General features: G+C 38.9%; 1 protein-coding gene across 1 annotated transcript; it reads right to left on the minus strand.

Annotated features, from left to right (window-relative positions):
* Nucleotides 1-769: 769 nt before the first annotated feature.
* LOC131466839 (axin-1-like) lies at nt 770-19,548 on the minus strand. Its single transcript, XM_058640357.1, has 13 exons — nt 19,361-19,548; nt 14,372-15,062; nt 11,669-11,862; nt 11,380-11,535; nt 10,310-10,444; nt 10,105-10,201; nt 9,638-9,775; nt 8,558-8,951; nt 6,918-7,095; nt 6,639-6,815; nt 4,188-4,487; nt 3,932-4,081; nt 770-3,773 (listed from the first exon to the last, which is right to left on the minus strand). Exons 2-13 carry the CDS (start codon nt 14,990-14,992, stop codon nt 3,647-3,649), a joined length of 2,667 nt encoding a protein of 888 aa, XP_058496340.1. The 5' UTR covers nt 14,993-15,062; nt 19,361-19,548; the 3' UTR covers nt 770-3,646.
* Nucleotides 19,549-21,960: the final 2,412 nt, after the last annotated feature.

Raw genomic sequence — 21,960 nt, forward strand, 5'->3', positions numbered from 1 at the left:
ATACAGTATGTATATATATGTCCCCTGAATGGGACAAGAAACCAGACTGACTTAATTATCTTATCTTAATTAAGATATATTAAGATATACAGTATAACACCCAGTGCTTGTTGGAAAGGGGACATTTACCCTCCTCTTCTTACCAGTTAAATACCAAGAATCAAAGAATGTTAATTACTTTGTCACGTTTACTAATAACTTTATCTGCATGAAGACACTAACTCTTTCACAGGGGCACCATAGCATATGACAATCTAAAATCCTCTTGAATAGCCCATACATATGCTTTTAGGTATCCTAGGTATAGCCCACTTTTTGGGTTTGACCAAGTAGATAATCAATGTGTTGACCTGTCCTCAAGATGGCGCCATAGTCTGCAAAAAGGGTTAACCCTTGGTATACGTTTAAGAATGTCACTTATGATGACATTAAAAAGAACTGGATTTACATTTTCAATCTCAACAGAATTGGAGTAAAAGTCTCCAAATCTGACTTGAATTGACCTTTGAAACCCCTGTATCATTAAAACTTTTATATAGTTTAATAAGCAAACCCTCTCTCCTCATAGAATCATAATATGCATTTTAATCACCACCCACCCCAACTCAAAATAAGATGGAATTCATTGTGTCTCGCCCTTTCTCTGCAGCTAGTGAGTAATTATTCTCTTATAAACCCCTGTGGGTTTGACAGCATAATTATATTTTTTTTGTACACACATCTTAATCCTTATTTCTTATTTTGACTAAAAATTCAAGCAGGCATACTATTCAACAAAAGTGTTTTATTCAACATCTTTATTATGAAGTACCTTTTTAAAAGAAATGTACAAGTGGGACCAGCACAGTGACATCTTGGCGTTTACCTTTGAAAAACAGAAACACCTTGGACATGTGGTGCGGGTCTGAAGAAATGTATGAAATGATAATGTACATATTTACAGCAGAGTCTATCAGAACAGAAGTGAGCAAGCGTGACTGTAGCTAAAAAGATAACAGGACTGACTGAAAATAAACACTTACGATAAAAACATGGATTGGTTTAATAATCGTTATTTCTAAAGATATCATGATAAAGGCACTGTGTTTCACACAAATTTGACAACACAACGGCTGTTTTTGTTCTGTCCATCAAATCATTAGCACAAGAAACAGCTCTGAGCAAACGTCGTCATTTAACTGTCCCTGGGAGCTTTCTAACACAACAGATAAAATATACCAAAGGGCCAAAGCGGTTTGCACAAAAACAATAAAACAAAACGGATAATTCAACTCATCAGGAAAACATTCCTCATAAAGAACATGCTTGGTGATTATTAAAATTATTTTTTTTTAATAAACAAATACATATCTAAATTTTACATTTCATATTGAAGGCAAAATGTGTTAAAGTAAGGACAAAAATGTTTTACAATCTTATTATTCCTTTACTGGGCACAAACCCAGAACAAATTCTGTTTGACATTCTCTCAAGACTTTGTCGGAGACCTGCACATTCAGTTTACTACCAGCGTAGACGACACAAACAGTCAGGCCATGATTTAGAGATGAATACTGAACGTAGACCCCAGACACGATGACAATCAAGTTATTTTCTTTGAGGATATAGCAGGTCCAGGCTTTTTAAAAGTCAGATTATATTCAGCTGGTGTGTTGTCAGCAAGTGTTTCAAGATGTTCGGGCTCTGAGCATTCTCATGCCTGTATGTTAAATATATGAAACAGCAGCCAACAGCCACATAGCTTAGCTTAGCATAAAAACAGAACATAATTATGGAAACTGAGTGTAGCTCCAAAAGGTCACAAAATCCACCTGGTTGAACCTCTGAAGCCCATTAAATAACATGTTAAATCCATCAACTAAATTAATTTAAATAATGATCAAGCAGAAATTTCACTTCTATCTGAGGGATAGAAAACTATGGTTCAGACAAAATAAGATTTTTTTTATGTTTTAGGATTAGTTAGTGTGATGGGAAGTCGATAGACCTGTCGATTAACTAAGAAAAGAACAGGAATATTAACTTGATAATAAAATGATCAGTAGCTGCAGCTAATTAACTGCATGCTCTAGGCATTATATTTGCAGCACAGGTATGAAAAGAGTATAACTCTCGAGAGGAAAGCAAATGAGGACATTAAAAAAAAGTGGCAAAACTATTCTTTAAGATAAGCTTGTGAGTTTGAATTCAAAGGTGAGCTGCAAAGTTTGAGAATCTGCAGGAGGAAGGAGAGATTCCTTCAAGTTCATGAAGACAAAAAAAAAAGACTTGGACTGCACAGACACACGCATGTAGGCTTTAAGGATGTACGATATGCTCTTTGGCTGAGTTCAGACATACAAGACCAATTCGGGCTCTCACAAATATGCTTACGAATGTGAATTCTAGATAGTAATGGCACTGGCCAGGCAGGCACCTAGACTGAGCTCGGAGTTTCTCACACAGTCTCTTGACATAGCAGAAAAGTTACAAGATCACTGAGAGGGTTTCAGTGAGAGCCATTTAAAAACAACAGATACTGTGGTCAAAGTCTCCACACCTTTAGTGTGACAGTTTTATGGGTGGAAAAAAAAAAAGAAAGAATTATCCAATGTTTAAAATCTATCACGCAGTAGAACAACAAGTGAATGATCACAATCGTAAACAGTACAAAACTGAGGTGCATGGATGTGGTTTAGAAGAAAAAAAACCAAAATGGCTGCCCTGAAATGACTAATGATCTAGCTTCAAAACATACACAATAATACAAAATTAGGTTGAGATATGACGAAATTAGGCTGCATTAGTAAGTAATAGTACCTGCCTTGTACATATACAATTCAAATAAAATGAAAACAAGTAGCTAGGATACTCGTCTTTATCAAAAATATGTAGCTTTGGTAAACAAGTTATGTAGAGAACTGTTGTCTGAAAATGTGGATGTGAGATCACTACATGACATCTAGGAATCAAGGGTGAGAAATGTTAATTAGTTTTGAGGCTGTGAAGTCAATGAGAGGAGAAACAGGCGAAAAGTTCCACTCCCTAAAATCCTCCGTCCTCTCCTCGTGTCTCCAGCTGATGAGGAACAGATACAGCAAAAGGCAGTGAGACTCCCGTATGGAACAAGACTGCTTTCTTTACTGTCCCGAGCACCGATTGAAGAGTTTCCATGGTAATGTAGCAGCATCGTAATGGTCTATGGAGGAAAGACTCCCCCAGAGCATATGTGGAAGACTACTTTATCCTCTCTCCTTCCAGCAGTCCTCACCCTGTTCCATCCATCACAGTGAAGACTGGTCAGATACCAGATTTTAACAGCCTTTCTTGAATATCCACAGTGGAGACAAGACAGGTTAAATAATTTATGTTCTTTTCCTTTGCAGCTGTTTAATCTGACCAAGCATCTTCACTTGATGGGAGTTTGATCCAGGCGCTGTCGCAGATATCCAGATATTCCATGAAAATAACCATCTGCGTAATACTTGAGCTTCTACCATGCAGCACAAACTCCCTCCTGTTACACGTTGCTCCATCCACCTTTCTACTTTCCTTCTTCCATTTTCACACAGCTGAGCTTCCATTCCACCCAAATGTTCTCTTTCAATCTCCTTTTAAAATGATTATTTTTTTTCGCAATTCTGTTTAGTCTTCCATTTCCCACATTTCAGTCAACCTTCTCAACCTTCCCGATGATCTTCTCCTCAAAGATTGGCAAGATGGCGTCATCGTCGCGGACTTCCTCGAACACTACACCGCAGTCAAACTCGTCACTCACTTTCTTAAAGTAGAACCTGTACAAATAAGAGTCGTCATTAATTCTTGTACATTCTCAACTACATGCACTGCACTTGATTTCTATATCTGATTTGATTTCTATTTTTAACTGTATTTTTCAATCAATATTTGAGGGCTGTAATGATTCTAAGGATATAAAAGGAGATGCTTTTACCTATAGTGGCCCTTTTTGGTAAGCAGCTCCTTGAACTGGCCCAAAGTCACCACCCGGCCTTTGACTGATGTTCTGTATGGGATTGGCTCTCCACAGAAGTAGTAAGCGACTGTCATGTTTTCACACAATTGGCGCTTACCAGACTTGTGCCTTAAAAAGAACAAGACCATTAATAACAAACACAGGTGAGGAAAATGCATTTTAAAGTTTTAAGAAATAAAAATACAAGTAAACAAAAAAGTGAGTGATAACTGACCTTTGCTTTGCCTGTGGTAGTGCATTCCTCCTCCTCTCTTCCTCCAGTCTCCTCCTAGCCTCCTCTAGCTGGGTGAGGGGGTTGGGAGCAGGGTTGGGGGGCATAGCTGGGTCCTGAATGAACGGGTGTGAGGGCTGAACCTGGGAGGACGATGACCCAGGGATAGCAGGGGACACCGATGAGGGGTTGTTACGCAGCTGTGCAGAGACCCATGGATGCACAGCTCCTGGTCGCTCCACTGAAGTTGGTCGTGGTGACTCGCTGCTGGTTCCCGTCCTCCTGGAGCTACTGGTGCTGCCACTGGGGAAAAAAAGCAGAGGAAGCGGATGAAAGGACTTGATAATAATACACATGTCAATACATGTCACAAACAATCTTGAGTTGAACTATAAATTATAAATCCCACACAATTTCCTGCACTGGTGATGAGCAACCCCCCCAAAAGCCAGCAGGTGGCCGTAGTGGGAGCTGAGAAAACCAGAAGGAGAACCGCTGATAGTTGGAACAAAGTCAGAGGACTAATACCTTTAAAACGGTATCCATCCTACTCTGCAAGTAAGATAACACATGTAGCCAGGAGCGCTGAGAAACAACTGACCCGAGGGTCCTGAGTTGCAGCCTCATCCTACTGCTTACGGAGTCTTGGTTTTGTGATGATGCTCGGCTAAATGTGCTAGTTTGGCAGATCAAAAGAAAGAGATGGGACCTGCCAGACATGGAGGATGGATGTGTCGTTCTCATTCCCGTCCATCTCTCTTTACTAGGTTCTCCCTTCTCACTTTTATGTAGATGTAGAAGAGAACACTGAAGTTACAGCCATTAACACTATGCTTCCAGTCAAAGGTGTCTAGAGTTCACACCAGTGATAAACCAGAGTTTGATTGTTCCATGTCACAGGTCTCAGGCTACATTCACACCAGCCCCAATGGTGAAAATGTGAATGATGAGCTCAACATATGTATTTACTTGAAGGAGGTCTATGCTCAGACTCAATCGATAAATCAATAAATTACATATTTATCTATTTTCTGAATAACATGATTACATAATTTCAGAAATAATCTTTTACCTAACTAATCGTTATATGAACTTAAAAATTTGACTGATTCATCGTGGGTTCCTGCAAGCATAAGAAACCTGAGGTGGACACCGGAGATGTGCTACAAACTAAGCTGTTGAACACCGTGTTTTTTTTTTTCTGAATGAGAATGTTTCATTCTTACGTTTCGTGAGAGTGCTGCTGTCCCTTTAGGAGCTTGGTCTGTGAGTGTATATATGTGTGTGTGTGTCTTGAGCAAGACAGGAAACATCAGTTGTGACCAGGCAGCGCTGTCGTTAGCCAAGACAAAGTCTCTAATGTGAAATGTTCAATGCTTTTTGGAAGAAATGTCCAGACTCCTTCTGATAAAGCTGAATGTCCGTATGTTCTTCACCCACTTGTAAATGTAAGTGTCAGTTGGAAGCAGCTACAGCTTCTGTCCTGGAGGAAATATTGCCCCTGTGATTTCTGACCATGGTCTATAAGCTAAGCAGGAAAGCTAACACAAGCCAAAGTCTTATTGCATTTGAAGCAAGCACTATTATCAGCATAACTTCTGGTGGTCTCTGTGTCAGACTCCAATAGCCTCTGTGTTTTTGTGCGACAGGCAGGGAGCTTCACTCTCCTGCATAGACATAGAAACAAACAGATCTCTCCTCTGGGCTGGTAACAGCGGAAATCCATTGTACACAATCTGATTGCATCTTATTCCGTTAACATCAGCACTTAAAAATACTAACTTAATTGGGTACCCATCCGAAGTGTAAAGTAGCAATGAATAGCATCCAAAGCTCAATCTGCATTTTGTTAAGAGGGCACAGTGCCACTCTTACCTGCTTTAGAAAAAACCCTGCATATATTTCTTGTAGAATTTGGTGATTCCAAAATAAAAAATGTACACAATACTACATTATAAATGAATGAGTTTTATTTCATAGTATATTTTTTTTTCATAAATCAATATACAGTTTTATTTTATAGTATATTTTTATTAAAAATAATGCATGGTGTAGTGGTAAGCACTCTTGACTTTGCAGCCAGCTGTGTTTGCATGTTCTCCCCATGTGTGCGCGGGTTTTCTCCGGTTTCTGTATTTTTCTCCCACAGTCCAAAAACATGCAGATTTGGAAATTAGGCAAATTGGACACTCTTGACTGTAGGTGAGAGTGGATGTTGTTTGTCTTTTTGTGGCCCTGTGATGGAATGGCGACCTGTCCAGGTTGTACCCACCTTTTGCTCTATGTCATCTGGGATTTAGCAGATGGATGGGTGGGAAGGAGTTGGTGTAAAGGTAAAGAGGTAAAGTTTGGAGTAATAAGGCCACAAAGGACTATGGCAGAGCTATAAAGCTCATTTCAACATACTCTTTTTTTTTCCCCTCAGGTGGATGCACTGATCGTAGATAGACTCACCCATGGGTGGTTCTCCTTTGTCGTTCCCCTTCCATCATCCACTGCAGGATCTTCTGGTTTCTCTCCAGATCCTCCATTGGCACCTGAGTCTCCGCAACACGCCCACTCTCATCACCTTTGCCTGATGTCTCTGAAGCCTTCTTACATCCTCGCCGTGATAATGTGCTGCCTTTACTACTGCAAAACGAATGTCATATACAAAAGATGAACTCATCGGTGTAAAACACAGCAGTAACATAGTTGTAACAAACAGCAGCAAACACAGCCACATCAGCTTACCTGTAACCCATGCCCTCGAGTGTGCTTGCTCCAGCTCCGTCAGCGTAGTTACGACTTCTACCTGCATACTGGCCAGAGGGGTCTCCATTCCACGCAAAGTTGGGCTGAGACCTGGAGCCTGCCTCCTCTTGTCCTTCTCGTCCTCTGTGGTGGTACAGCGGCTTATGGTGATGCACACCTGACAAAGACATTAGGGTCATTGTTGACGTACCAGCTTGCTGTAGCTTCATTCAACACCAACAGCACACACTGGGCATCAGGTATTTATTTCCACACCAGAAAACCTTTGTAAACAACAGTATGAAATAATATAAATCACAGCCCTAACCTAATAGTGCGGGTGATATCCTATCAAGAAATGCCCATTTGTCCAATGCTTTGAACACCATATAGCCAGCATTTCTAAAGGACAAACTGAAGCAAGCTGTAGCAGATCTGTGGATTATCTGACCAATCAACCCCAGTATGTGAGGATTCGGGATTGTGTGTCAGACATGGCAGCCTGCAGTGCAAGGGCACCACAGGAATGGTTCTGGTTCTGTTCCTCTTCACCCTGTACACTGTAGACTTTTACGGACAGCTCCCCCTCCTGTCACCTGCAGAAAGTCTCTGATAATTCTACGACAGCAGACAGGAAAAGGCTGGACAGACTGACAAAAAAGGGCAACTCCTCAAGTGATGGGAACATCCTAAATGTCTGAACGTTCGTCCCTGCTGCATTGCTCTCACAAAACCTCGTGCCTCTACATACCATGTGCAATATCATCAGGGTAATTTACAAAGTGCAGCATCTCATGTGCAATTGCCATGGTAATGTTTACACTGTAAACATCAAGCTCACTGCTGTAGATGCTGTATACATTCTAGTTTCTCACCATCTGTAATTCTATATATTTATCTCTTATAGCTAATATTATTTTTACATTGTACATTCATAAGTGTGAAAAATGCAAGTTTATTATTTATTATCTTTACACTGACAGTCTTTGCTTTTGTATTGCAAGACTAAGAAAAGAATCAACTTATCTCATCTTAAAATTCAACCACAACAAATGATCTAACAGACAAATCCAACTTTATGGATGCCGACTGTTGTAAAACACCACCACCAACCACTCTCAAATTCAATTCTCAAAAATCCAATGTATCTTATTCCTCTCTATCATATAGGTGCCCAGTTGGTGGTGCACTCTTCTTATGGTCAATGGAGACCAGAAGAAGACAGTAACCATGGAAACTTGCTTGAGGTTACATGAGAAAATCTGTTGGTACCCACATATGTAGAATTCCATGCTCAATGGAAACAAGGGAATAGAAAGTGAGTGAACTCTTGGTGCGAAATCTCCACTATTAAAACAGTTTTGCATGCGAGGAAGGCAAGACTGAAGCAGACCCTTGTTTAAGTATGAAGGGAACTGTGGGCATGTATGCGATAATCTGAAGCAGTTCTTCGTGGAACACAAGTCTGAGCTCAATACTCACACTGCTGGACTGAGTGGAATGTTTCATCATTACAATCCACAAAAACATTGCTTATTTTGAGTCCAAAAGCAATTTCAATTTCCAGTGTGTTTAGGAGTACATTCTCTCTCGCTCTCTCTTTCACCCCACTTCTCTCCTGCTCCTCCACAGCCTCTTACCTTTAACCCCGGCAGCAGGTAGACTGTGACCTCCCCCTCGGTGAGGAGGGTAATGAGGCGGTCCGATCCCACCATCAGGTGAGCGTGAGGATTTGGGAGGAGTGTGTCGATCCCCTCCTCCACCTAAGGTGCTGTTGGTTGCCCCAGGCGACTGGCAGCCTGGTGTTTTCATCACACGTGACACATGTTCATCCAAAATCGACTCTGGGTCATCGTCCTGGGTATCCTCCATGGCAACCAAGCCACCAAAGTTGGTGACTGTTGCTGTGTTAGCAGTGGTCTCTGAGTAACGGGCTCCATAGAGAGGTGGAAATGATGAGGGGAGGGGGAGTGGTATGCTATGAGAAGACATGGAGGTTGTCACGGAGATGTCAGCATCATCCCCCTCTTCTTCCTGTTGGGAATGTAGAAAAAAAAAAATTCTAACTGGCAATAACAGTATCAACACATAAAAGAAACTTGTCTGTAGGGATATTGCTGATAATAAATGATTTTTATATTTACATTAAAAAGTACCTGTGTTTATACTTAATATTTTAGTGTCAATATCTTGCCATGCATTTGTGATTTCCATTTAAGCAGTATGTCTGTATGATCTGTGATACATAGACATCATCATATTGTCAGTGTTCAGTTCCCGCTCCTTCCTGTTGATAACTTAATAGATAAACAATCCTAATTATTTACAATCCTGGGGAATTTCACTCACAATTTATCAAGGATATAATTTAAGTACAGCATTCTCCATATTTACAGTATCACTTACCTCAACCATAACTAGTTATGCCTAACCTTAACCTAACACAATTAAAATCTTTTAAGCGCTAAACCAGTTTTTAAGACCAGGTTTTGGTCCACATGAGGGCTACTGGTTCTGACAAGGTCAGATTTTATGCCAGAAAAGGTCCAAAGTAACAAATACAAAAACACACACACTATGTTAAATATTTTTTAGTTAACTGACTGACTGCAAATCATCTGCAGTATATTTTTTACCCTGCTGCTATTTGGTGTGTATCACTATCAAACAGTGTTGTTGTATCTTCCTAATGAGAACCACACACCCAGCCGTGCACTCACCAGTCGTACTCTCTTCAGCCTTTCTTCGAGTCTTTCCTGAGCCTCTCTCTCTCTGAGAACTGTCTCCAGCCTGCTGATGAGCTCTGCTGCAAACCTCTCAGGCTCTACGTGGATATCCTTTGGCATGCGGTACGTGCGCTGCATAGACACAAAAACAAAATTAGATTAGATAAACTCCTATTCACATCTGCTGCAAATACAGTATAAAAAAGCAAAATATGTCAATTATAAGTTAATACATTTCAGATGAGGAAATTGTATAAAGCTGTTAAAGTGGAGATAAAACCAAATACAAAAGTACAAATAAAAATGGGTATCAGAAATTGTTGTTACCCACCCTCAGCAATAACTGCAGCTGTAACGGCAGGTGGGTTAACAAAGGTATCGATCATATGTCACTGCTACATGAAAGCAGTTTTACATGACAACATGCGTGACATGACTCGTTAAGTGTCTGTTTAACTCACAGGTATATGAGGTAGGGGCACACGTCCATTGGCTTTGGCACTTTCATGCATCTCTTTACGATGCTGCTTCCGATATCGATATGGAGGAATACCGTCTCTGCGCACAAATACATAAATAAACAACCATCAAAAACAGACCATGAGGAGGCATTACTGTTGTTGAGGATGTAATTATTGTGTATGCAGCAGTTCTGTGTGTACTTACACACTGCTGTCGGTCAGCGACAGTGTGTCGGCATCACTCGACATGCTCTGCTGCTCACTGTCATTGGCACTGGTGGCTGGAGCGCGAGCATAGCCCATGTTTGCGTAGTATGGGTTTACCGGCTCCCTCCATGGTCTGTGAAAGATTTTCAATGCAATGAGCACAATTTAGGTGATACACATTTCACAATACAACGATTCACAGTAAACACAATTTCACTGACTTCAGCATGTTTGGTTCCTTTTAGAGCAGGTTTGCTTTGTGTTAGTTTTAAAAAACAGTATTATTCAGAAAATGAAACGGGATAAACAACATTTCTCATGTTCTTCTGCGTCTTCTTTTTAATACCAATTCCTAGCAGGCTGTACACCAAGAGTTGCTGCCCCCAACAGGAAAAGATGCTTTCAAAGATGATTAAAGAACATTAAAGGATGACCTATGATGAAAGGCAGTCATATTTTAGGTACGTCTGACTTTCACATTCCTCCAGTGATTTCAAGTGATTGTACATCAAAACATTCAGCTTGTTCAGGATATTCTCCAACCATTTCTAATTGTTTTCAAATATTATAATAATAAATGTTTTTTGAAATATTAAAATTTCAAAAAACAAATATTAAAATGTTCCCAGCAACTTTTCTCCCATAGGAAATCTATTGAGAAGGCAGATTAAAGACAACAGTTTGAGCTGAATGGAGCCCTTATACATGCAGCATAATATTGTTTATCATCAGATCAAAGGTAGAAGAAGAACCATTAATATAATACAGTGACCACAAAATGAGTGGAAGCTGACAGTGCATCAATTAAGAAAAAAGGAAAACGGTTGGGAATAGCAGATTCAGCATTGCAAATGAATAATGAGATATTATCCGAGTTGTAAATAAAAAAAATGCTTCAGAGGGGGAGAATTCCCAAATAAAGTAAAATGGGTAAACGTCACTGGTGTGCAGTTCAAGTGGTATAAAAGAGGAAAAGTTTTGGTTACTGGTAAAAATGACCATAAAATTGATCACATTTAAAAACATTATAGCAATTATTTGAGCTCAAGAACTCTGACGTAGACACACCTGAACTCCCTGCTGTCCTGTCTCCTCCTGCTAACCGTGACTCTCTGCGGTGCCGTCTGCATCAACAGGCTCTGCGTCAGCCTGCCAGCTGGTGTGTCTCCACACTCGTCCTCATCTTTCTCTTCTTCTGCCTCCCTCACGCCTCCTCCCCCACACCTAAGATCAACAGAAGCATTGTTAACAATTGTTTATACATGTTATGAGTTGGTGAGTTATGTTTTTTCATTGTTGCACCGAGCACGTCAAAAAAGTAAAGGCATTTGTGATGCGACATTAGATCTCATCGCACCTCCACTCCTCATCCTCAGCGAGTGTGGGTAAGTATCCAGGCACAGGCTTGGCTGGCCCCGATGAAGGACTCTGATCATTGGGGTTAGGTTTGGGGCTCTCTCCTCCTGTTCGTGTGTACTCCAGGTACAAATCTGATTTAAGGAACAAAGGGTAGGTGTTCTCCTCCATCATGGCCTGGATCTCCGTCTGGGCCTGGAAAAAACAAAAACAAGTGGTAAGTAAAAACAGAGGGTCACAATAATTAGAATAGCACGACATAGTATACATATTATTACCAACATTGTTTAATAACCTGCCCATTCTGACTCGGGGGTGTGTTAAAACAACACTGGTATTCAATCTGAAGGCTCTCTCAATTTGCATTATTACTACACATGATTTTTGCAAAGGTAAATTGGGTATTTTTGGATTTTGGTGAACAGGAACAGAAAGAAGACACTGAATGAAATTAGATTTAAGCAACATTAAACTGAATGCTAAATTTAACAAAACACACACAAATCTAGTTTACGTGTTGGTTCATTATGGCAAGTATGTAATCTAATTCTTTATAATTTGTTGTTTAACTCTGGTGTAGAAGTCAGGAGACTCACGTCTCTGATAACAAGACCCCTGAAGTCTCATACTGTACGTGAAAACAAACTCTTGAGATTAGGGTGAAAGAGGGCACAGAAAACCTTAAAACAAGAAAACATACATTTGTGCCTTTAAAGGGCCATCTGCACGACACCTACTTTACGACTGCATAAACTAGGGCCTGACGGTACGGGCAAAAATGCTATCACGATAATTGTTTTCAAAATATTGAATATCATCGCAGTATATGTACAATGAATTGGTTTGTAAAAAAGTTATTCAAAGTAGGTAAGTCATGTTTTGCTACCTTCCCTATTACTATTCTGAAAAATAGGGAAGGTAGCAAAACATGACTTATTACACATCTTGGTTAAATACTCAATTCTGATTGGTCAATGTCAAAATTCAGCTGTCTGTTATTTATGTATTATATTACATTACATGTCATTTAGCAGACGCTTTTATCCAAAGTGACTTAATAAGTGCATTTCAACATTTGGGTACAAACAAAAGCTAGAAGTAAATAAGTGCTTCAAGTAAACTATAAAGTGCTACTCATAAGTGCGATTTACAAGTGCAATTTTGTTTGTGGCGTCGTCTTAGTCTAGGTAGAGTTGAAAGAGATGTGTTTTTAGTCATTGGTGGATGATGTGGGGGCTTTCTGCTGTATGACAGCCTGTTACTATGGGCTAATCCCACGGAGAGCATTGTTTGTATCAATGGGAACAGTCTGGTCAATTTACCAACGTGTAACTCATCAGAAACGTCAACACATTTTTCGAATATTAACTTAAAATATATGTAGATAGAAGGGGGCAGTTTAGTCTTCCACACTATGAGCTCAAAGACCATAGTGGAGGAGCACAGCAGAGCACAGAGGAGACTTGGAAAAGGGTTACCCAATGCTCATGAACTCAGCTTCTGGCTCAAGTGGTTTTGGCATTTATTTACAGACAACAGCTTCAACAGTTTCATATGGAACACACACCACCCTGCAACCACTGTCACTCTAATTTATATCCACTAAGAATGTTTGTGTGCTGATATAAAGGCCCAGTGCTTGAATTATCTGCAGCGTTAGCTTTATTGTTAGTTTTACCTCAGGGCACCTCCATTCTCATTGTTCGCTTGCAGTGATTTTTTCACTCCCTCCCAGCATAAACGAATAAAAAAAAGATTTGAAATCAATACTCTGCTCCCTTAGTAAGAAGCCATTTAATAAACAGGCTAACATGCAGTAAGGAAGTCAGTGTTGTCTTCAGCCTGTTGGGCTGTTGTATCGTTCCGTCTGCAGTCGGTGTAGTCAATCGTAAAATAGGCTTACTGCCTCCCCCAGCACTATCTGTAGCGCACGCATGGGCAACATAAGGCCCTGGGGCCAAATCCAGCCCGTAAACCAATTTAATTTCACTCTTGAGTTAACTCTTGCTCAGCTTAAGTGACAGATCAACATTTAAGCATTTAACCCTTTTGTTATCATCCTGTCGTTGGTGACAGGATTTGGCATGCGTAGTTCTCATTACCATAACTCCTAGAATGTTTGTGATATCTAGAAAATTCAAAAACTGCCAGTCCAATCACAGACAAGATTCACCAGCGTTTGTGAAGTCAGATTCTCAGTACCATAATTCCTTAACAGTTGAATAACCATATACCACATATTGAAAGTTTAAGTTATCTTGGGAAAAAGGGGCAGAAGCACTCACTGGATATATTTTTTAGAAAATTTTACAGCCATAAAATCAAGATAAATCCAGATGGCCTGAATATCATGATGTTTTATAAGAGGGTTAACTAGTGAAACACCCCCATTCTTTCATTTAGAAATAGTCTCAGGAAAGAAAATGTGTCAACATTTTTACTTTAATAATGTAAAAGATGGGTTTAATGATGTTTATTTATTTACAACCACTTACTTGAGGCTATATTTATGTCAGTGTGGCCCTCTGAAAAAGAAAACGCTGCCTAACCGTGCTGTAGTGCATTGCAGTTATGTTATTAAACGTGGTTTGTCAGAGACAAATTCGTATTTGACAAACATAGGATTGTTACCTTATGCCCTAAACACCAAATAAAATACAATTCAATACATTTTTGACAAACATGAAATCAATGTCTTAAATACCTGTTCAAACATAGCAGGGTCTGGATGCGGCTTTCCCACACAGTCTCTGATGAAACTCTTGGTGGCTGCTTTGATTTGCCTGGAGACAATCCCACTTCCGTCTACAATGTACTTCCTGTAGATGGCCTTGGCCAGCTTTGCCCTCTTCTCTTGGCTGGTCTTCCTGAACCCCGAACAGGCAAACCAGAAGTCCAGAAGGTCCGCACACCCTTCCTGGCACAGGAAGGTTCGGAACAGCTGGATGCCTTCCTGGTCATCTAGGAGCGAGTGAAGTGACTCAGCCCACTTCAGGTAAGGTGGAGTTGGTGAAGCGGAGCCCTCAGGTTCATACCCCAAGTCCAGATCAGGGCGACGTGGAGTCGCAGACGATGAGGAGGGTGTGTAACTTGATGGATCTCCCATTTTAGATAATGACAATGAAGGAGGATAGCCGTGGATTTGGGAAAGGGTGTTCGGACGGGTGTTGGCTGACTGGACTGGGGGGTCCACATCAGACCCCTCCTCACCAGGAACAGGGGGTCGCGGAGCATCCTCGGTAAAGTGGGTAGGGCCGTTCAGAGAGGCCACAACTCCACCACCACCCCTGTACCCAATCCCATGTAATTCTCTCACAACACTCATGTCTCTGATTGCACAAGGCAGAAGTCAGATCTTCGCCTTTAGCAATGATTCTGCTGGCAAACGATTCACCCTGTGACGGAAACAAGAAAAGTGGTTAGTCTCAGCAGTGGGCGCAAACACAAAGGAATTAAGTTTACTACTACACTAAGAAAAAACATCCAACTCAATTCACTGTCAAATCACTAATGTATACAAACACTGACATACAAACACTGATCAGTCACAACATTAAGAAGGGATACTGGTTGTAGAGCTGAAACAATCAATTGACTATTAATCGATTACTAAATTAATTGAGAACTATTTTGATAATCGATTAATCGGTTTGAAGCTTTTTTCATGATTAAAACAAGATTTAATTTCTTTTCTCTGGACAACAAAGAAATCATTAAGTTAATAATTTTGGTTTGTGGACAAAACAAGACATTTGAGAACATCATCATTTCCAAGTTTGACGAACATCGATCAAAATATTTTAAGGTTTTCTGATATTTTATGGACCAATTAATCGAGAAAATAATTGACACTTAAATGAATTGTGAAAACACACGTTAGTTGCAGCTCTAACTGGTTGTATTGTTGTGGCTGATCAGTATAAACATGGAAGTTCCCCCATAGGGACAGAAGAATTTTATTACAGTATCTGCCAGAGGAGGTTTTTTTAGCCCATGAAAACTATCCAAGGTAAGTAAAAACGTGTGTTGTAATATTATGTTCCGTAATATTTATCTTCTGTAGTGTTATTACTTTTTTCCTGTATAAGTGAAAATGCAGCATTTTCAATGAAAAAAGTGAAAATGAAAATTACTGAAGTTTTACAAAATATAAAGTTAGAAAAAAAGTTAATAACATCAGATCAAACATTACGTTACCAGATGTAATGTAACAAATCATGAGGTCCTAAAATGACTGTTAAGATGCAGGCTTCCTTGTGTGGCATCATAACATTTTGGAACCCCACTTTGGCAAGGTAGACAACATTTTTCATGTCACTCACGTTAAATTATATTTTTCCCCAATTATGGAAAATCACCATGATCAACTTATTAAGAATGATTTTTATTATGGCATACAACATCATCATATAGACGAGGGATGGCACAATACCACTTTTTCGTATCCAATGCCGATATCACAAACTCAAATATCGGTACCAATATCAGTCCGATACAGTCATTTTGGACCTTTTCAACTATGGAGCTGTTAACACATTTCTGCCATTTCAAGCTATTTCAAAGACATAATCCTCCAACTGTGTTTTCTGTGCATAGTGAAATATTTGATACACAGGATTTTTGGATAGAATCGGATTTTACTTTTTTAAATCTGTCCGATATCCGATCCAGTGATTTTGACCACTATCGGACCGATACAGAGTATCATATCTCTTCCCCAATATAGACCTTATTTTCATTAGAAACACGTAAGTGGACGTCATTATCTTTTAGAGAGACTTCCGGTTTGGCATTTCTGGTCAGTAGTAGCTTTACGCAGCAGGCAGGCCAACAACTTTGACAGATAACATTGCTAGAAAACAGGTATTGTGTGCTGTCAGGGGTTGCTATAACAGCAGCTGGAATAAGGCTTTAACTGGAATGTCATCAGCCACAAATAAGACAGGAATGTGGATGCAAAGAACCATGTACATTTTTTCCCCTCCTCTGGAAAGGCTAAAAGCCTTAAATTTGAAGAAGCAAAACAAGGCGTCCTTATGTTTGTTTGTTCGACTTAATTGAAAACAAATCACAGAACACCTATCCGCTACCAGAGAAGTGGCTACACTTCGAAACGCCAGTAAAACCTCCAAGGCGGCATCAGCATCCACAGGGAAAACCACAGCTAATTATGATTAAGTGTAAAAAACCAATGTAGCTGGTTATATTGCCGACTTGTTTTAATTCATTATTTCAGTTAATTCACCCATTCAACCGTCCACACCGAGTGCCTAGCAATAAATAATTACAAAATATCAACTTCCTTGTGTCGTCACCCCACCCCGTAATACTACACGGATGTGGAACTGACCCACCATTTCTGTTTGCTAGTATAATGAAAGAAAGACAGAAAGGTGGACCCCTAGTTACTTCCACATTCAAAAATAAGGTATATGCTGTTCCATCAAGGGCTGGGCGATATGACCAAATCATCATCATCATGGTTTAAAAGGAAAAAAAATGTGATAAATATCCAAATGAACGTCAGGTAATGAAAGATTAATCAAGTGAACATTAGAGAAATTAGTTATTTGAGGTTTAAAAACTTGACGTTCTTTAACTTTAACGTTCAAAGTCATTATGCGTTATGTAGAGCTGCAACAACTAATTGCTTAAATTAATCACTGACGGTTTCAACAAACAATTAATTGGTTTGAGTGTTAAATTAATTAATTTATGATTTAAAATAAATTCTCAGATTTTTCAGTGTATTAAATGCAAAAATGTCTGGTTTCTTAACTATAAACCGAATAATTTTGGTTTTTGGACAAACCAAGACATTTGAGAACATCATCATTTTGAGGTTTGGTAAACATTAATTATTAATATATTAGTCCACATTTAACTTGTCGATTAATCAAGAATAATTCACAAATGTACCAGTTATGAAAACAATCGTTAGCTGCTGCCCTAGTGTAATGCCTCAAAATGTGCTTGATGTATCAACATGTTGATACATCTTTATTATATTGGTATTAAAGAAAATTATGGCAATACATAGTTATTTAATTATCACCCAGCCCCATTCCATTCCAAAGCTGAGAATGAAAAGAATCTTAATCACAAACAATAAAAAATAATGTAAACGTACACTTGGCATTTGAGCTTGCGTACAAATACAGCCTTGTATTGCTGTGGTCACTTGGTTATAAATACAAATAAGTGATGCTGGCCATATAACATCCATCCATCTCCTACCGCTTTATCCTCCACATGAGGGTAGCGGGGGGTGCTGTGCCAAGCAATAACTACAAATTATTTTATAGGTTATTTTTTAAATTTCACCAAGTAAGAATAAAATCACTGCACTGTAGCTGAGGCACACTTCTGTCATCTCAATTGGTTAGAGCAACGGTATAACCAAAGTCAGCCTTTCGTCTCGTCTTGATGTCATGATAACATCTAATGTGTTTAATATTATCTCAAGTCTTTTTTGTCTTGGCTGAAATGAAACATGGAAATATTATAAAAAATCTTTCATACAGTATCCTTGGGTTGAAAGATTTGGGTATATATGTATATATATATATATATATATATATATATATATATATATATATATATATATATATATACATACACACATACATATACACACACATATATATGTCTTGTTTAGTCTATAAACCAAAATTATTCAGTTTTAATGCCTTCTTTGTTAAATGGAGCAAAGAAACTAGAAAATATACACATTTAAGAAGCTGTGAAATCAGAAAACCTGTTTGAAATCACTCTGAAAACACTCTGATTATCAAGACAATTGACAATTCATTTAGTAATCATTTCAGTCCTAATGCATAGTGTGAAGAGCTGCATGTAAAGGTTATTTTCATAATCGATTATGATAATCTGTCAATTATGACGATGTTCTCAGAAGTCTTGTTTAGTCCACAAACCAAAATGTTTCACCTTTCTTTTTCAAATGGAGCAAAGAAAGATGTTCAAATCGCAATACTGAATGCATGTGTTTTATTGTCAGTAGCGACAGTTTGTGACTAAAAACTATGGATTGGTTTAGATGACAAAGTGTGCAACAGACAGACTTTCCCAAATCTTTCCAAGTTAAACTACAACAACAACGTCCTGCTGTGTCGGTAAATCGTCAAACTCAAGTTCACCAGTTAAGTTTATGAATTCAGTGAAGCAGCTCCATTAAAATTAAAACCCAGCGCCTGCGGGTGTCAAAGCAAAACTCGCACTTCTCATACTTTAAATCACAAACCGTCACATAAGCAGCCAATGTTAACAGGCTAAGACAGCGAGCTTGCCTCAAAGCAATGCCACAACTTCCACCGATGCCAGCGCTTAAACGTGAGAATCTCATTCATCTTGGCCTGCAAAGACGATGGGGGGATGGGTACAGAAACAAACTCTACAACCACACAAGACGGGCCTGCTGCACGCAAAACACTTCCACACTGGCGTACTCTGTACGCTATATGGTGCCGAGCAAAGTCACACAGAAGCGGCGCAAACTTTCCAGCTGACTAACCCCGACAAATCTGGCAATTTGATATGAAACAAAAACAAGAAAGCGGGGGCACGTTTTCCACTCTACTGGCTACAGTGCCAGCTAGTTTGGGTTAGCCTGCTAGCTGGCTAGCTTAGCTAGGTGCGTTAAGGTCCCGTGTTTTCTACCAAAGTGTCGTCCTACCTTCTCTGGAAGCCCGGTCCCCGTATTCCGCTGCATTGGGGAAACTGGCGCGAACTGTGTGCTCCAAAACGCAGCATATGGATAGTTTCCCAAAATCAAATATCCACGAAAACGAGCCGTTGTCTTGTCCTCAACTCCCCATGGTGGCTGGTTTCAATAATACCGAGCGAGAGAGAATACGTGCGTGCGCGCAAACGCCGTGCGGTGTGTAGCCTGTAGCACGTTTATAGAACTGCAGCGAATAGAAGCGACACACGCTGTGTGGAAGTATTTATATAGATTAATATTACGCGAAGTTACACTGATTAGCAACACCACAATGTACAAATGTCGCACGGCTGTAAATATTATGCAAACGTATATTACGTATATATAAAAAGCACTGCAGGTCTATTTTATGTACAGTTATTTTATGACGATTATTTTCAAATAAAATATTTAAATAAGGTAAAATGTGAAACAGTTACTCGATTAATCGATTATTGATGTGATCAACTATTTTGATAATCAATTCATTAGTTTGAATGTTTTTTCTAAAGAATTCAAACAAGTTTTATGATGACTATTTTCATAAGAGATAAATAATTAATTGGGGGTAAAGTGTGACAAAAGTGGGAAAAATTGGTTTTGCTTTTTCTAACTTTACATCTGTGTAGGCCTGAAACAATGACTCGATTATTAATCACTCAATTCATCGTCAGCTATTTTGATAATCGATTAATTCATTTGAAAGTTTTTTCTTAAAGTTTTCCGGTTTTTCAGCTTCTTAAATCTAAATAGTTTCTGATTATTATTAGGTATTAACTTACGTTGATTAAATGATGCATTACAAGCACATACTTGTACCAACCCAGACCAATAATCCTGTGCCACTGCACTTTTTCCATATACCTTCCATATGCAAATATGTTAATACATATATATGTATATATATATATATATATAAATATATATATATATATTTATATATATGTATATAATAATAATAATATAATGTATATATAATATATATATTTGTAGTGTATGATGGTTTTCTTTGATGCTTCACTATTGACTAATTATTGGGATATAAAATCTTTAGACAACTTAAAAATCTATCAACTAAATTATTAATCATACGTAAGGAATAATGCTTATTAATTGGAGCCTCAGTTATGCATTTTGGTCCACTATGGTTGTTGGGCTGTATTTATTTTCTTTTTTAAATGGACTGGACTAAAAACACGTTTAATGGTTAAGCAGAAATTTAAAGCAACATGAAACGGAACTACTCATCGGAGATACTGCAGTAGAAGTCTGTCAAATTCTCTCACCATTGGCATTTAAATTCAAATGATGTGACTAAACATTGGTTTTATATATTAGGAAGCTGTTAATAACTTTAACTCATACAACATATGTATGTAATGCTCAAGCAAGTCTTAAATTACCCTGGTGTAATAGACATTTTCCATAGCAGGTACTTTTCAACATTAAATAGTAGGACAAACAAAGGTTTTACCAATAACATTAATTTGGGTTTCAGTTCAGGTTTAAGTGAGCTAAGTGTGCAGATAGGTCACACTTAATACTTGAAACATTTACCTGCAGGAAGATGTTTTTCTTTCAGGAAAAAGCTGTAATTTTGAAACTGCATACATTCCCTCCCTGTATTTTCTGCATGTGATCCAATGACGAGACAGAGAACTAATTATTATGTTCAAAAGCAACAAATGGTAGTCTCTAAGACTTTTTGCACAGTAATACTGTATGTCATGACTTCTTTCCCCTAACATCAAAGGCATTTCGTGCGTCATATCGATTCTACCTGTCACAGTTCTATATTATTCTGGTTATGGGGGGTGAAAAAATAGCACAACAGCGACCCCTCTGACGAGAGCGGGTCGTTACACAATGTAAATGAAATGACAAGAACAGCAATAGACTCGCAGTCTATATACATTTTAATTTACAACCAGGGTCTTTATATATACATATATGTATACATACATACATAAAGACTCTGGTTGTAATTTTGAGACTAATGACAATAAAGAAAGAGAGCATGATCACCTTACTTTGCTCCAGACAGAGACGTCAGGACAAATCAAAGGAAACTCACATGTTCTGATGAAAATCACGCAAAAGCAAAAAAACAATGTATCGACTCACCTCGGACTTTTCACTCATGGGCAGGTGATCTCAAAGAGAGAGAGAGGGAGAGCCGCCGACACCTGAGCATCCCTCCTGTCACTGTTCTCCGTCCTGATGTCAGTCAGTCAGGGGCACCGAGCTCTGTGTGTGTGTGTGTGTGTGGAGGAGAGAGAGGTGAACATTCGTTTTCCCTCATTATCAGCGAATGTACCACAGTGACAACAGTGCATTTACTTTCACATGTGAAGTGTCTGAAGCAAATCATCATTTGTTTTATGCTTTTTATGTATTTTTTTTGCTTAAAACTCGACATGGGTCATCTATATGTATATATATTTATATATAGAAAGAAGAAACATAAGAAAGGTCAGTTATGCTGTAGAGCTGTAGCTTTTAGTACAGGCTTCATCGACACTGTTAAAGCTGCAGTGCGTATAAGTCTTGTATAAACGTACCTAAAAGGGATA

Source organism: Solea solea, chromosome 10, assembly GCF_958295425.1.
Source record: "Solea solea chromosome 10, fSolSol10.1, whole genome shotgun sequence".
Classification (NCBI taxonomy): domain Eukaryota; kingdom Metazoa; phylum Chordata; class Actinopteri; order Pleuronectiformes; family Soleidae; genus Solea; species Solea solea.

Bases quoted from the DNA above. Each gene is read 5' to 3' on its own strand.
- LOC131466839 (XM_058640357.1), bottom strand. From the start codon at position 14,992: ATGAGTGTTGTGAGAGAATTACATGGGATTGGGTACAGGGGTGGTGGT. The intron at 10,202-10,309 runs GTAAGTACACAC...ATTTGTGCGCAG, and splicing joins TCGCTGACCGACAGCAGTGT to AGACGGTATTCCTCCATATC. The intron at 6,816-6,917 runs GTAAGCTGATGT...TTCGTTTTGCAG, and splicing joins CTCGAGGGCATGGGTTACAG to TAGTAAAGGCAGCACATTAT.